Genomic DNA, 14,343 nt, shown 5'->3' with positions numbered 1-14,343 from the left:
GAACAAGTTACATGTTGAGAGGGCAAGACGGAAGACCTTGAGGAGAGGGACAGGGCCCTCTGGGCGAGGTCCCTGAGCAGAAGGAAAGGATGGGCCAGAGCAGAAGCCAGGGACACCCCTCTCTCCTAATGGGGTGGAAGGCGGAAAGACAGAAGCAGATGCCAGGGAATTCACAGGTCTGGTGGCCTGAGAGCTTCTAGGCATGGATGTTCCCACGTTCAAATGGTAACACTGGACAAGTGTCTTCTTGTTCTTCCTCAGGGCTGGAGGGAAGGTAGTAGGGCAAGGGAAGGAAGGAAGAAGAGAGAGGACAAGGCTTATTTTTTCCCCTGAGTTTGGACTTTTTCCTTCTGGACAAGGAAATTCAGTTCTAGTTTCAGGGGTCCCCCCATACCTGCCCCGCTGAGCCTACAGGGCCCTGTTCAGGATAACACAGACACCATCTGTCTCTTGTTACTCACAAGAGCACAGTGAGAGGCACAGGCTAAAGGCTCAGGCCGTCTCAAGTCAGAGTCAAGAACAGACCGTGTTTGGACAGTTTTCAGAGGAATGAAGAGCCAGACAAACACCTGGAGATAAGGAGAAAGGTGTGCATCCCAAGAAAGAGGAGCGTATGGATCTCATCTGAGAACTGATCTCAGTGGCTAAAGGCAGCAGGAGAGGAGGGGTGGAATGTGGCTCAAATGCAGATCATAACGAGTAGTAAAGGACGCTGTGTGAAGGCAAAGGAAGCAGAGGAAGGGGGGTAGAATAAGGAGGAAAAGAAAGAGCCTGGGAGGGCTTCCCTGGTGGCGCAGTGGTTGGGAGTCCGCCTGCCGATGCAGGGGACACGGGTTCGTGCCCCGGTCTGGGAAGATCCCACATGCCGCGGAGCGGCTGGGCCCGTGAGCCATGGCCACTGAGCGTGCACGTCCGGAGCCTGTGCTCCGCAACGGGAGAGGCCACAACAGTGAGAGGCCCACATACAGCAAAAAAAAAAAAAAAAAAAAAAAAAAAAAAAGAAAGAGCCTGGGAGATGAGCAGAGAGCAAGACACCCACAACTATCAGCAGAGGCCAGGTCAAAAGTATCCACTTGGCCAGATTCTGCTTCAGTAGACTGATTTTCTTACTTGTATTTATTTGAAGTACGTTCTATTTGCACTACAAGCCCTTTTGGCAAGATTCTGAAATCCCTTCCCTCAAGGAGGAATTTTGCTGGTTGCAATTTCACAGTAAACAGATCTTGTGGAATTTTAAGCATATGACCTTATCGATAGAGGCTGAAGACCTAAGGACTAAAGCAGCTTTCTGCTTGGTTCTTCACACTGGGTGAAGCAATTTTTGATGCAGGCATTTGGAGCACAGGGTCACCTGGGGGCCAGGGAGGGACACAGGGCAGCTGGGCTCCACTCTCTTGGGGCAGAGGCTCTATTTTGCCTGGTGTTCCGCGAGGGAGGGAAGAGTGGGCAGAGGAGCTAAAAGTGCTCGAAAAAAGGAAAACGTTTAAACTATTTATACACAGAGCATCGAACAGACTTGGAAACATAGTCATTAGCTATTTGGGGAACTAAATCAAAACTTAAAAGGACAGCAAGAAAAGTTTCTCCACTGCTAAGTGTGACGGTTTTCACCCAGGATGACTGCAGCTGCAGAGGTTTCAGGGAGGGGCGGGTCCATGGAGGTGTGGTGATACCACACACATCATTCCTCCCTGCCTGGTATCTGAGGCCTTCTGGGAAATCAGTGAGAAGTGTGGAAAATGCACACGCATACAGGCACTCCACTGGGATCCCTGTTGGCGGAGCAAAATATCCATTTCCTCTTCTCCTGGGAGCTGAGCCTGCCTACAGGTGATACCTCAAGTTCAGCCTGAAATCATGATCACCTGTGTCCACTGTTGACCTTAAGTGGTCCTGGCTCTAACAAATGGAGGCCTCTGACCAAAATCTCTCAAAATATGATTCTGTTGCAGGGACAAGGAGACCGAACAGGCTTAGAGCATTCAGAGACTGTCCCCACAATGCACAGAAAAATTTAGAGCTAGACTGAGAGATAGGTAACAATCCCTGGGGCAACTGCTAGTACGGTATCATCAACAGTATCATTTGGGAAATAACTGAACCAAGCTGCTGACAACACACAACACAGCTGGAGTGGCTGCACGGAGCATGTTACGGAAACACTGCATGACGAGAGGCTAGGACACGACATCCAACTTGTTGCCTGGACATAAAAAATACAAATTATCTTCAAATACCATGGACAAGGATGTATACTGATTGTGTATAAATCTACGCCATACTTACTATCCCCAGCATTTGAATTTCCTGCCATTTACAATGCAAGAAGAGTGCTATACAACTTACGGAGACAAGACCCAGCCCCAAGAAGTTTACATCCCACCTTACGACACATATGAGTGTTTTGATGAAGATGACAGCGCTAGGGGGTTAACAGTGGCTTCTGTGGCTGTGGGAACAGTAAGCCAAGACCAAGACACAAATTGTGTCAGGGATTAAGCAATGACTCAGTTCATGCAGTGCAGCCTGTGACCTCACAGTGCTGGGATTCTCAATATTCCAGTGAAACAGACATTTTCTACTAAAGCTAGTAGATTTCTATGACGTGCTAAGGAGTAACAACTTGATGGCAGGCAGCATGAGAGACAGATTCCAGCATCGAGGGTCCCAGGCATTTGACGAATTCTGGACCGTCCTTCTCACCCATCATTTTGGAAACAAGGGAAGAATCAAGTCCTAGAGGCTTCTGACAGAGCTGTGTGGAACCTTGGTTCAACCTCCTCAATTCAGAGATGAGGAAATCATGTACCAGTAACAACCAGACTTCTTTCCTCAGTACCCCCTCCCTGCTGAGAGTCCGGTGTCGCCTGTGCCCTGAGCGTTGCCCGGCAGCTCACCTGTTCCAACATGTCCTTGGGCAGATCCTCCTGCTCATCCATGGTTAGAATTGCCCGTTTGATTTCATCGTTGGATAATTTCAACCTGGAGAAAGAATATTTTACTTGTTGTTAACGATATTGGCTTGAGCCGTAAACATTTAATACAAGGTAACTCATTTTGCTATCCCAGCTTCAAGTGCCGTTTTTCTCCAAATCTCTCAGTGAAAGCTTATTTCCTGACAATGTTGCCCCTAAAAACAGTATTTTGAAACGGCTTTAACATTCTTTCAGGGCTTTCTAATGCTCTGCTGACACAGAGAACAAAGCTGTTATGTTCTACCATTTAGTTTCCTTAAACAAGGGATTGGAAGATGAGAAATAGGGAAAACACCCACACATACCTGTTTTCTTTAATATACAGTATCCACAAATTGAAGGTGAAAGGGGAAAACTAACTTTTTAACTTATGTGTCAGGAGTGTTTAAAGTTCGCTCTCATATTAAAAATGGATTTTGAGAAGGTTAGCAGGATCTATGTTATTGTTAAAAAAACTGAATAGTTGATATACAAAATAAAATGTATAGCTGAGGAGTTTTCATATGTATTATTTCATTTAGCATTCAAATTAACTGTGATGATTTTTTTTAATTGAGGGAGAAACTGAGGCTCAGAATGGCTAAGTGATTTGCCCAAGGTCAAACATATACAAAGGGGCAGTATCTAACACAAACCCAAGACACTTGATTGCTAATCCCAAATTCTTTTTACAAATAATGCTTATCTAGTTAATATCTCATAGGGAAGGATTTAAGCAAAAACCCAAATCTGTTTTCTGTTTTTCTGTCTACCACTAATTCATACGATTTACTAATTTATATTAAGGATTTATGTCTTGATTCTGGCAGGACAACAAAGTACTGACTGTGAAAAGAGTTGAAATTAAAACATACTTATAAAAATATGTTTTTATTACATACAACCAAGTCAACCAGGGCAAAAAATCTTAATCAGATTATTAGCTGTAACAATAGGGTCATTCTTTTGTTCTACTTGTAAGCATCAGACCCAGACTTATTTAAAAAATCTTACTTCCTTATAAGCTACCACTAACGTGTTAGTACAATTATTCGATCTGTTCTTCTAGTTATGATCTTCAAGAAGAATGACATTCAGGACTGGGAATAAAGACATGAACACACAAATATAGAGCGAGGCATATAGCCTTCATGTGTAATGTTTGAAGGAAGGGACTTTGGCATCAGACAGGCTGTGGCTGGCTCTGACATTTCTTGGTCAGTGTCAGAAAAATTGGAAAAATTTTTTTCTTCAGCCTCAGTTTCTTCATCTATAAAATAGAGATAATGATAACCTATGTTAAAAAAAAAAGGATTTTTGTATGTGTATAAAGTGAAATAATGCATGAGACATGTTTAGCATAGTGTCTGGCCATAGAAAGGGCTCAATAAACTATATGTATACTCTGCAAGGCAGACTTTTCCACCCAGAAAAAAAAAAGCAGCAGTACTTATGTAACATTAATATTCAAGGGCAGCTATTTGATAAATAAACAGCGCTTAGTAGGGTTATCATGAAACTTCCCAAAGTGCTCTCATACCCATTGTTTCATCAGAGTTTCCTCTCTGTATAGAGCACCCATTAGACCTGGGAGAATTAAAAAATAATTAGAAGACATGGTGCTTATTTTAAAGGTGGTTATAATGTTTGAGAGAATCTAATGATAAGCTGAAACACTCCACACAAGGGTACATGAAGCATACATGGTCAGCTGTGCTCTCCTAGGTAAACGAGAGGGTTGGATGAGTGCAGGGGTGGCTATAAAGCCCACGAAGGAGGAAAGAACCCACTCTGGATACCTCTGGCTTGTCCTATTTCTCCAGATTTTGACACGATCTTGTTAAAACCATCCATCCTGCTGTTGAAACTGAATGTTGTTTCATGTACCAATAAGTAGGCCAGGGAAGGAACAAATTTGGGAATCCTATTGTACAAATATCATTCTCTTCTATTTCATGCATTCAAACCCAAATAGAGCACCTAGGCAACATGCCAAAGTGTCCATGTTCTAGAATAAGACCCATTCTCTTCCCTAGTCCAAGTTGTAGCACCATAATAACTCCTGGGCTGTGGACAGCGATTCTGGATCTGGGCAGACGTCTCTAGATTGATTTAGTCATTATGGAGTCATTTCCCATGAATATGTTCACTAGAACATCATAATGGAAAACTCCCAAACTTAAATGGAACAATTTAGCCAAGTTGGCATGAGTAAAACATATGACGGGAAAAACTGTATCTCGGCATCAAGGTCTCTACCATATGGGCCCTGGGTAGCCCTAGATTCCAGGACACTAAAGGCTCTTGAGTCAAGTAAGGGCAAACACCATGGTGTAGCCATGCAAGGCCAAAGAAGTGGTACATTAAGTAAGGTTGAAACTGCCACTAATGAAAACCAGCTGGCTGTGGAAATGTCTAGTTACCACGAGAAAAGCTCCACTTATTTAAAAAAAAAAAAAAAAAAGATTAGTTCTGTGTCCTTTTCACACGGAGTTGAAGAAACCACTTTATGGTGTCTTTCTGCTGAGTCCTTCTGTTTTGCATTTAAGAGAAAAGGAGTTGAACATCAGAGTGAGAACAATACTTGAAGTATCAGATTTGCATTTCATTAGCTCCCCATATGGAGTGCAGAACTTCTTGCTTTTGAAATTGTATATATTTATGCTGCTCAATCCCCAGAGGCTGTCTGGACCAAACACTAGCTCTAATTCATAACAATTTTGGTTTCTCTTCATGTGGCCCACAAAGAGACTTGAGACTTTAATGGCTAGTACTTAAGAAAATCTACCTGTCAACATCCCGCCTTGCACGTGGTCTGTGGGAGCAGACAAAAAAGCTGTACCTTTGGGGAAAGAGGAGAAGGGTACACGGCCCTCTGGGAGGCTTCTATAGGTTGCCAAAGAGTTCTTAGTGTCGTCTGTCATCCACAGATTGAGTCGCTAATCTCTGTAATTTAAGGACCCTACCAATCCTAACCTTTTAATTGCTTTTAAAGCTTGGCAGTGTTCTGGTGTGCAGGAGGGTGGCAACTTGTGAGACATCCACTTCGACTTTCTTTGCAAGGCAGGAAACGAACCAGCCATTTAAAACCAGTATTTAACTCCACCTTGCTCTGCTCAGGTATTTCAAAAATTTGCCCAGAGAACTGGAACATCCAGGCATAATTAAACTAAGTTAAGGATGGATGGCTAGATCAGCTTTAGCTCTGCTTCAGTGGATTTAAGCCAAATCCCTCTCCTTTAAAGTAGCCTTTTGTGGTTTACTACACCCCGGCTGTCATGTTAAGTGAGCATCTGGAAAAAAAGAAGGGCAGAACACTTCATAAAAGTGTATTTTAGGTGGGTTCATTTTGCAATATAAGCCAGCTTCCAAGTTTCTTTCTTTCTTTTTTCTTTCTTTTTTTTTTAACAGAAGGGAGAGGTCTGTTTTAGGGAATAAAGCAGAGTGAATCTTAAGTTGCCCCGTGTCGCCTACATACACACAGCAGAGAAGTTGTTGCTGGCTCTTCCAGGGGCCTGACGAACAGGTCTCATTCTCGGGTACATCGTGTCCATTCTACTCACTTCTCAGGTCTGTAAAAGGCAGGGTCCCTGGTGGCTTGGAGCGTCACACCTTCCAGACAGCCTCTTTCTGGGCGCTGTGAGGGACGCTGGCCTCTCATGCTGTGAGCACATGAAAAGGGCCTGTACTTCCTCCCCTGCTCAGCCCCTGGGATGAGAAGGCCTTTCCTTCCGGCCGCCTTCTCAGCTCCAGGCAAGGCTGTGGCAGGTGCCCCTGGCCAAAGAGTCCGTGAAATTTCGCGGTATGGGGGTAAGAAAGAGCTTTTAAAGATAACCAAGCGCTGCAGACACGTGTGCATCACAATACCGCCAGTGGAACATGCCACGGGCTTTCACCGGGGTGGAATCTGGTGTAATGACTGCGTGGCTGGTAATTAAATTCCTAGTCAGCAAGGTAAGACACAGAGAGGGTCACCAGTCTTTGAGAATGAAATAAGCAGAAAAGAAGAAAGACACTAAGTGTGGAAAGGTAGGAAGTCTTGACTTCAACTTGGAAACATTCCTACTCATTGTCCCCAGGCAGAAAATCAGTCTCCAAATGCTAGTGACAGGTTTTGTCTCTCTCCAGTCTGTCCCTCATCAGGTCTGAGCTGGGCAATAGAAAGAGCTCCCTATCTGAGAGTAGCCTGTGCCTCCAGCTCTGACCCCTCCAGCCTATACTGCAAACCCGTCAGAGATCAAACTCAAAACCTCGTTAAGACAGTGCTGTTCTCTGGAACAAACGGCACCAATTCCGGATCCCCCAGGTATACAAACGGGCCATTAACTGAGCAGCTGCCACGTACAGGCACTCTGTCAGTGTTTCTCACACGCTGGGTCTCATTCTTACAAGCCCACTGCTTCCATTACCTCCATTTTATAAACTGACCCTGGGCTGACTCGGGCCCTGACAAAGGCACCAGGCCTGGATCTCAGGCCCTCCTGCCTGGTCTCATTTAATCCACGTGATAATCGTCCGCTGCAATTGCAGGGCTCTCTCTATAGCCCGGCCTGTACCCCCTCTGGAGCCTTCGCTCCTGCTGCACCCTTGGAACTGCCTCCGCTCCCCTGCCTGTGTAACTGTCGATGGCCCTCGAGGCCGACTTTCTCAGGGAAACCCTGCTGCTGCCCCCTCGCCCCCCGCCTTGGCTGGGCTCCCTGTCTCCCATCCAGACCAGTCTAAGGCCTGAATTGTTCACAGGTCATCTTGCCTGTGTCACTGTTCTCCAATTAGCCATGCACTGCCAAAGGCAACAGTGCTACCTTAAGTCTTGGGACATCCTATGGCACCCAGCACAGTGCCAGGCAAATAAACACTCCAAAGCGATAACTCTAAGCAAAAAGTATCAAAGCAAAATATCACAGCTCTCCCCTCCTTTAAGCCCCTGGCTCCTTTTGTGTGTACTCATGCATTGCCAACGAAAAGGGGAGAGTGAAAGCAAGGTAAACCAACCGCTGACTGGTTAAACAACTAAATAAAAACAAATTAGTTCTGCTTAATTTCTTTTACCTTTAGCCCTGTGCTTTCCTGATGAGAGAGTAAAACCATTGACCACTGAGCAGACAAGCATGTGGTACTGAATCCTCTGTGGCAGAGAAGGTTTTAGACCCTGATCAATAAGGCCCAATTACCATAAGGTTAACTGCATCTCAAAATCACCTTGTTATGCATAATACATTTTAAAATTATGCTCATTGTAATACTTATCCATTAAATTGGATATCAATAGATAATTTAACAGATATGAGGCAAGTTCTTAAAATTATCTTCTAGAGAGTTCAGACACATTCACATTCTAAGTCACCTTAGCCTTTGACACTTTTGATGTAATGAGGGAATGATATACCACAATATGAAACAATTCCTCCAATAATGGGATGGGAAATTTGCCAGAAGGAGCTGTAACCTTATCTATAACTAGTGTAATTACCCTCGGTGGCATCTTGTACTGAGAATAATCTGTCTGTGAGAAACTGGGTCACAGCTAGAGCACTTAAATTACTATAGAAATTCAGAGTGATAGCTCCCTTTGCCAAGCTGTTTTTAAAGTGCTCCCCTAGACTGCAAAAGTGCAAAATAGAGGGGGAAATTCTAGGGTTTTAAAAGAAAAACTTTGCCCAATTTTTCATTTAATTTTGCTATTAAGTAAAAACATTATTTGTAAAAAGAAGTTTTAACAAAACAAATTGTATAGACCGTAGAAAAAAAAATGTAGCCCTTCAAAACTATTTTCAGTGGTGTCTTCCTGAACAAAAGTGGGGATAAACACAGGGCCTGGCCACTTACACAGCTTCCAGCCAGAGGCAGAAATTAAAAGCTAACAGGATGGTTCATGTTACCTTACTAAGTTGTATTAAAATTCAAGGGTCTTACCAAACTTCAATTTCTCTTCCACTAAAAGAAACATTTGCTCCATAAAGTAATATATGTCTGGCTATCAATCAAACTTCTATGCTGCAAACCAAGCAGCAGTGTTGTGCGTTAAAAGAAACTTACCCTAAGACCATGTGAAAAATAAGAACTACTACAACTTCTACTTTCCGTCTTTACTCTCCCTGAAAGTCACCTTATGCTAGCCTCAATACATATATAACATTCTTTCCAGAATGTAACCAATGTGACTTATACATAATGCCTCAAAGTTCAGGGTTCTTTATATTTTCCTTCCCTTCATCAGCACTAGGTATCTCTGTCTGATGTGAAAGTCCCTTTTAGAGAAAGAAGAAACTAGATTCAGAAAAACTACTTGAAATGCCCAGGACGACCTGACACATTGCCTGAAGCTATAATCAGATTCCAGGTTCCTGAATTTCCTTTTTTCTTTTCAAGCTCCAAGTCCATGATGGTTCACTAATTATGAGAAATACTTCTGAAAGGGCTGAACTGGATGAATTAGCATTTCACTGAGGTTTGAATTTTACACATTTTTTAGTCATAAAAATGTTCACAAAGAGCATGAAATAATATAATCTTGAAGTATAAAAAGGTGACTTTAGAAAGCAAAATGAAACTAAGAGCCTTGATGCCTTCACTGTGGATGCTGATTCTGTGACAGTGTTACTTCAATGGCTAAAGAATCTCTAAAGCCGAGAGGTATAAATAACAGTAAAGTACATTTTATAGGCTCTCTGGAAAAACAAAACAAAACATTGATTTGAGATGTTCTGCTCTTTAAGATTTAGGAGTCTGTGGAAATTAAACTGCAAGGAAGTAGGCATCCAGCTGTGACATATTCCACGAGGGAAAGGAGGCACTAATGGTCCTCTTCACGTCAGACAGAAGAAACTCAGAGAACTGACCCTCAGCAGAGTCCAGGTAAAAGGAGGAGTCCAAACATGTGGTTTGGAGCCACATGATAGAAAAGTTGGTCCTGATAGCCTCATCCATCAGAGGGCAGACAGCAGAAGCAAGAAGAACTACAATTCTGCAGCCTGTGGAACGAAAACCATGTTCACAGAAAGACAGACAAAATGAAAAGGCAGAGGGCTATGTACCAGATGAAGGAACAAGATGAAACCCCAGAAAAACAATTAAATGAAGTGGAGATAGGCAATCTTCCAGAAAAAGAATTCAGAATAATGATAGTGAAGATGATCCAGGACCTCGGAAAAAGAATGGAGGCAAAGATTGAGAAGATGCAAGAAATGTTTAAAAAAGACCTAGAAGAATTAAAGAACAAACAAACAGAGATGAACAATATAATAACTGAAATGAAAAAATACACTAGAAGGAATCAATAGCAGAATAACTGAGGCAGAAGAACAGATAAGTGACCTGGAAGACAGAATAGTGGAATTCACTGCCATGGAACAGAATAATGAAAAAAGAATGAAAAGAAATGAAGACAGCCTAAGAGACCTCTGGGACAACATTAAATGCAACAACATTCACATTACAGGGGTGCCAGAAGGAGAAGAGAGAAAGGACCTGAGAAAATATTTGAAGAGATTATAGTCGAAAACTTCCCTAATGTGGGAAAGGAATTAGCCACCCTAGTCCAGGAAGCGCAGAGAGTCCCAGGCAGAATAAGCCCAAGGAGAAACATTCTGAGACACATAGTAATCAAATTGACAAAAATTAAAGACAAAGAAAAATTACTAAAAGCAACAAGGGAAAAATGACAAATAACATACAAGGGAACTCCTATAACATTAACAGCTTATTTCTCAGCAGAAACTCTACAAGCTAGAAGGGAGTGGCATGATATATTTAAAGTGATGAAAGTGAAGAACCCACAACCAAGATTACTCTACCTGGCAAAGATCTGATTCAGATTTGACAGAGAAATCAAAAGCTTTACAGACAAGCAAAAGCTAAGAGAATTCAGCACCACCAAACCAGCTCTACAACAAATGGTAAAGGAACTTCTTTAGGCAGAAAACACAAGAGAAGAAAAGGGCCTACAAAAACAAACCCAAAAGAATTAAGAAAATGGTAATAGGGGGCTTTCCTGGTGGCGCAGTGGATAGGAATCTGCCTGCCAATGCAGGGGACACGGGTTTGATCCCTGGTCCGGAAGGATCCCACATGCTGCGGAGCAACTACTGAGCCTGCGCGCCACAAGTACTGAAGCCCATGCATCTAGAGCCCGTGCTCTGCAGCAAGAGAGGCCACTGCAGTGAGAAGCCTGTGCACAGCAACAAAGAGTGGCCCCCACCCGATGCAATTAGAGAAAGCCCATGTGCAGCAACAAAGACCCAACATGACCAAAAATAAATAAAATAAAAATAAAAATAAAATTTTAAGAAAACAATAATAGGAACATACATATCAGTAATTACCTTAAATGTGAATGGATTAAATGCTCCAACCAAAAGACACAGGCCTGCTGAATGGATATAAAAACAAGACCCATATACATGCTGTCTACAAGAGACCCACTTCAGACCTAGGGACACATACAGACTGAAAGTGAAGGGATGGAAAAAGATATTCCATGCAAATGGAAATCCAAAGAAAGCTGGAGTAGCAATACTCATATCAGACAAAATAGACTTTAAAGTAAAGAATGTTATAAGAGACAAGGAAGGACACTACATAATGATCAAGGGATCAATCCAAGAAGAAGATATAAAAATTATAAATATACATGCACCCAACATAGGAGCACCTCAGTACATAAGGCAAATGCTAACAGCTATAAAAGAGTAAATCGACAGTAACACAATAATAGTGGAGGACTTTAACACCTCACTTACACCAATGGACAGATCATCCAGACAGAAAATTAATAAGGAAACAGAAGCTTTAAATGACACAACAGACCAGATAGATTTAACTGATATTTATAGGACATTCCATCCGAAAACAGCAAATTACACTTTCTTCTCAAGTGCACATGGAACATTCTCCAGGATAGATCACATCTAGGGTCACAAATGGTAAGTTTAAGAAAATTGAAATCATATCAAGCATCTTTTCCGATCACAATGCTCTGAGATCAGAAATCAATTACAGGGAAGAAAACGTAAAAAACACAAACACATGGAGGTTAAACAATATGTTACTAAATAACCAAGAGATCACTGAAGAAATCAAAGAGGAAGTCAAAAAATACCTAGAGACAAATGACAATGAAAACATGACAACTCAAAACCTATGGGATGCAGCAAAAGCAGTTCTAAGAGGGAAGTTGATATCAATACAATCCCACCTCAAGAAACAAGAAAAATCTCAAATGAACATTCTAACCTTACACCTAAAGGAACTAGAGAAAGAAAAACAAACAAAATGCAAAGTCAGCAGAAGGAAGGAAATCATAAAGATCAGAGCAGAAATAAATGAAATAGAAACAAAGAAAACAATAGCAAAGATCAATACAACTAAAAGCTGGTTCTTTGAGAAGATAAACAAAATTGATAAACCTTTAGCCAGACTCACCAAGAAAAAGAGGGAGAGGACTCAAATCAATAAAATTAGAAATGAAAAAGAAGTTACAACAGACAGCACAGAAATACAAAGCATCCTAAGAGACTACTACAAGCAACTCTATGCCAATAAAATGGACAACTTGGAAGAAATGGACAAATTCTTAGAAAGGTATAACCTTCCAAGACTGAACCAGGAAGAAAGAGAACACATGAACAGACGAATCACAAGTAATGAGATTGAAACTGTGATTAAAAATCTTCCAACAGGGCTTCCCTGGTGGCGCAGTGGTTGAGAGTCCGCCTGCCGATGCGGGAGACGCGGGTTCGTGCCCCAGTCTGGGAGGATCCTGCATGCTGCGGAGCGGCTGGGCCCGTGAGCCATGGCCGCTGGGCCTGTGCGTCCGGAGCCTGTGCTCCGCAACAGGAGAGGCCACGGCAGTGGGAGGCCCGTGTACTGCAAAAAAAAAAAAAAAAAAAAAAATCTTCCAACAAACAAAAGTTCAGGATCTGATCGCTTCACAGATGAATTTTATCAAACATTTAGAGAAAAGCTAACACCCATCCTTCTCAAACTCTTCCAAAAAATATCAGAGGAAGGAACACTCCCAAACTCATTCTACGAGGCCACCATTACCCTGATACCAAAAGCAGACAAAGATACTACAAAAAAAGAAAATTACAGACCAATATTACTGATGAAAATAGATGCAAAAATCCTCAACAAAATACTGGCAAACAGAATCCAACAACACATTAAAAGGATCATACACCATGATCAAGTGGAATTTAACCCAGGGATGCAAGAATTCTTCAATATAGGCAAATCAATCAATGTGATACACGATAATAACAAATTGAAGGATAAAAACCATATGATCATTTCAATAGATGCAGAAAAAGCTTTTGCCAAAATTCAACACCCATTTATGATAAAAAACCTCCAGAAAGTGAGCACAGAGGGAACCTACCTCAACATAATAAAGGCAATATACAACAAACCCCACAGCAAACGTCATTCTCAATGGTGAAAAACTGAGAGCATTTCCTCTAAGATCAGGAATAAGACAAGGATGTCCACTCTCTATTATTATTCAACATAGTTTTGGAAGTCCTAGCCACAGCAATCAGAGAAGAAAAAGAAATAAAAGGAATACAAATTGGAAAAAAAGAAGTAAAACTGTCACTGTTTGCAGATTACTGTACATAGATAATCCTAAAGATGCCACCGGAAAACTACTAAAGCTAGTCAATAAATTTGGTAAAGTTGCAGGATACAAAATTAATGCACAGACATCTCTTGCATTCCTATACACTAACAATGAAAGATCAGAAAGAGAAATTAGGGAAACAACTGCATTCACCATTGCAACAAAAAGAATAAAATACCTAGGAATAAACCTACCTAAGGAGACAAAAGACCTGTACCCAGAAAACTATAAGACAACTGATAAAAGAAATCAAAGATGACACAAACAGATGGAGAGATATACCATGTTCTTGGATTGGAAGAATCAATATTGTGAAAATGGCTATACTACCCAAAGCAATCTACGGATTCAATGCAATCCCTATCAAATTACCAATGGCATTTTTCACAGAACTAGAACAAAAAAATCTTAAAATTTGTAAGGAGACACAAAAGACCCCAAATAGCTAAAGCAATCTTGAGGGAAAAAAATGGAGTTGGAGGAAATCAGGCTCCCTGGCTTCGGACTATACTACAAAGCTACAGTAAACAAGACAATATGGTACTGGCATAAAAACAGAAATATAGATCAATGGAACAGGATAGAAAGTGCAGAGATAAACCCACACACCTATGGTCAACTAATCTATGACAAAGGAGGCGAGGCAAGGATATGCAATGGAGAAAACACAGCCTCTTCAATAAGAGTGCTGGGAAAACTGGACAGCTACATGTAAAAGAATGAAATTAGAACACTCCCTAGCACCATACACAAAAATAAACTCAAAATGGA

At 41.7% G+C, this 14,343-nt stretch overlaps 1 protein-coding gene across 1 annotated transcript in view; it reads right to left on the bottom strand.

Moving 5' to 3' along the window:
- Positions 1-14,343, bottom strand: part of DAAM1 (dishevelled associated activator of morphogenesis 1) — a 113,042-nt gene that overhangs the window by 27,233 nt on the left and 71,466 nt on the right. The window contains 1 exon segment of the mRNA XM_079699264.1: positions 2,898-2,982. Coding sequence (XP_079555390.1) covers positions 2,898-2,982 — 85 coding nt within the window.

The sequence above is a fragment of the Hyperoodon ampullatus genome (genome assembly GCF_949752795.1).
Source record: "Hyperoodon ampullatus genome assembly, chromosome: 3".
NCBI lineage: Eukaryota > Metazoa > Chordata > Mammalia > Artiodactyla > Ziphiidae > Hyperoodon > Hyperoodon ampullatus.
This window is presented reverse-complemented; position numbering and strand designations above follow the sequence as displayed.